The sequence below is a fragment of the Aegilops tauschii genome, chromosome 6 (assembly GCF_002575655.3).
Source record: "Aegilops tauschii subsp. strangulata cultivar AL8/78 chromosome 6, Aet v6.0, whole genome shotgun sequence".
NCBI classification, from domain to species: Eukaryota; Viridiplantae; Streptophyta; class Magnoliopsida; order Poales; family Poaceae; genus Aegilops; species Aegilops tauschii.
The window spans coordinates 253,480,739-253,482,205 of NC_053040.3; the positions used below are offsets into that span (position 1 = coordinate 253,480,739).

At 47.0% G+C, this 1,467-nt stretch overlaps 1 protein-coding gene across 1 annotated transcript; it reads left to right on the top strand.

The window, feature by feature from the left end:
- The first annotated feature begins 426 nt into the window (after positions 1–426).
- LOC109766431 (B3 domain-containing protein Os03g0212300-like) lies at positions 427–1,061 on the top strand. The gene is made up of 3 exons (XM_020325196.1): positions 427–531; positions 618–862; positions 977–1,061. Exons 1-3 carry the CDS (start codon positions 427–429, stop codon positions 1,059–1,061), a joined length of 435 nt encoding a protein of 144 aa, XP_020180785.1.
- The last annotated feature ends 406 nt before the right edge of the window (positions 1,062–1,467 follow it).

Below are 1,467 nucleotides of genomic sequence, written 5' to 3' on the forward strand. Positions count from 1 at the left end.
TTCTCTTTCATTTGATGATCATGAAGATATTGAATAACATGCTACTAATAAATCTTGTGCTCGGCTCCAGTATGTCAACCTAGGGCCACCTAAACTATGATCTGTTTTTAGATTACTATGCTCTGTTTTTCAACATTTTCAGTTTTCTTTCATGTCTAAAAAATCCCTAGTTTTGAAGGGTGCCAATTGCCATTGCCAACTAACCTACAAAATTAATTAAGTGTTGTTGATGTTGTTGAGCACAAGTGCATTGCTTTTTTTCTCAGTTTTCTTTCATGTCTAAAAACTTGGCTCTGTTCCAACTATTGCCAACTAACCTACAAAATTGATTAATTGGAGTTAATTATCTTCTGCTCAAAACTTCTGCTGCTGTTATATGATAATGTTGTAAGGGTAGTAATTGGTCTCTTCAGCTGCTTATCAGAGATGGGGGGAGGCCGCCACCGCAGGCTGCGCGCTGCCACACCGGAGTACGACTTGGAAGGTTTCGTGTTCTTCACGATCATACTTGAGAATTCCTCCAAGAGGCAGGTATATAAAAGGAGAGATCTCCCCTTCACCCATCTCTTTATCATAACTCTGTTGTTTGCTACATCACTCCTTGACCCACTTTGCAGAGGCTGCCTGACACTTTTATGGAGATGCTGGACGGCCATCGGCCAAAGAATGTGAAGCTGCGACAGGCCGACAACAAGCTTCACAGGCTTTGGGACGTGGAGGTGGTGATCAGGAACGACCACATGTACCTGTGTCGGGGCTGGGAGCATTTCGTCCGTGCCTACGACCTGCGGCACGGGTACTTCCTTGTCTTCAGGTACGACGGCGACGCCATGCTCATCGTGAAGGTGTTCAACAAGACTATGTGCCGCATGCGCTACTAGGACGACGACGATGCCAGTACGCTCTGCCTCTTCTTCCTCTCCATTTGGCTTTGTCTCACACTGATTGTTAAAAAAACTTTGTTGCATTTGGTCAGGAATCGAAGCAGCAGCAACTCTGGCTACAGAAAAAGCGACGGCAAGTCTGGCTATAGCGAAAGCCGCAGCGAGAATGATCCATAATGGAGTGGGGAAGAAGAGGAGAAGAGTGGAGATGAGGAGGTGCAACCTACTATGTCTGACGATGACCTCGCGATGGTGGTGGCTGACGATGGGCAAGAGATGGTGGTGGCTGAGGATGACCTAGCGATAGTGCTGGCTGAAGATGGCCTCGCGATGGTGGTGGTGCCTGACAATGACCTCGCAATGGTGGTGGCGCCGGCAATCGCATAGCCGGGCGACATGACCATGCCAATTGTGGTAGAAGAGTACATCCCACTGCCTCACCGCTCTAGGCGCACCAGGATGATGAAGGAGAAGGAGAAGAAGGAGGAGTGAAGTATTTCAAATCTCCAAAATGATCTATACTCAGCGTTGTTTCCTCCGAAATGACCTAAGTTAGCTCTAATATGCTTTGTTATCTCTAATA

Excerpts from the sequence above, each read along its gene's own strand:
- LOC109766431 (XM_020325196.1), top strand. The coding sequence starts at position 427 with ATGGGGGGAGGCCGCCACCGCAGGCTGCGCGCTGCCACACCGGAGTAC. Across the intron at positions 532-617 it reads AGAATTCCTCCAAGAGGCAG|AGGCTGCCTGACACTTTTAT; the intron begins GTATATAAAAGG and ends CCCACTTTGCAG. Across the intron at positions 863-976 it reads AAGGTGTTCAACAAGACTAT|GAATCGAAGCAGCAGCAACT; the intron begins GTGCCGCATGCG and ends GCATTTGGTCAG.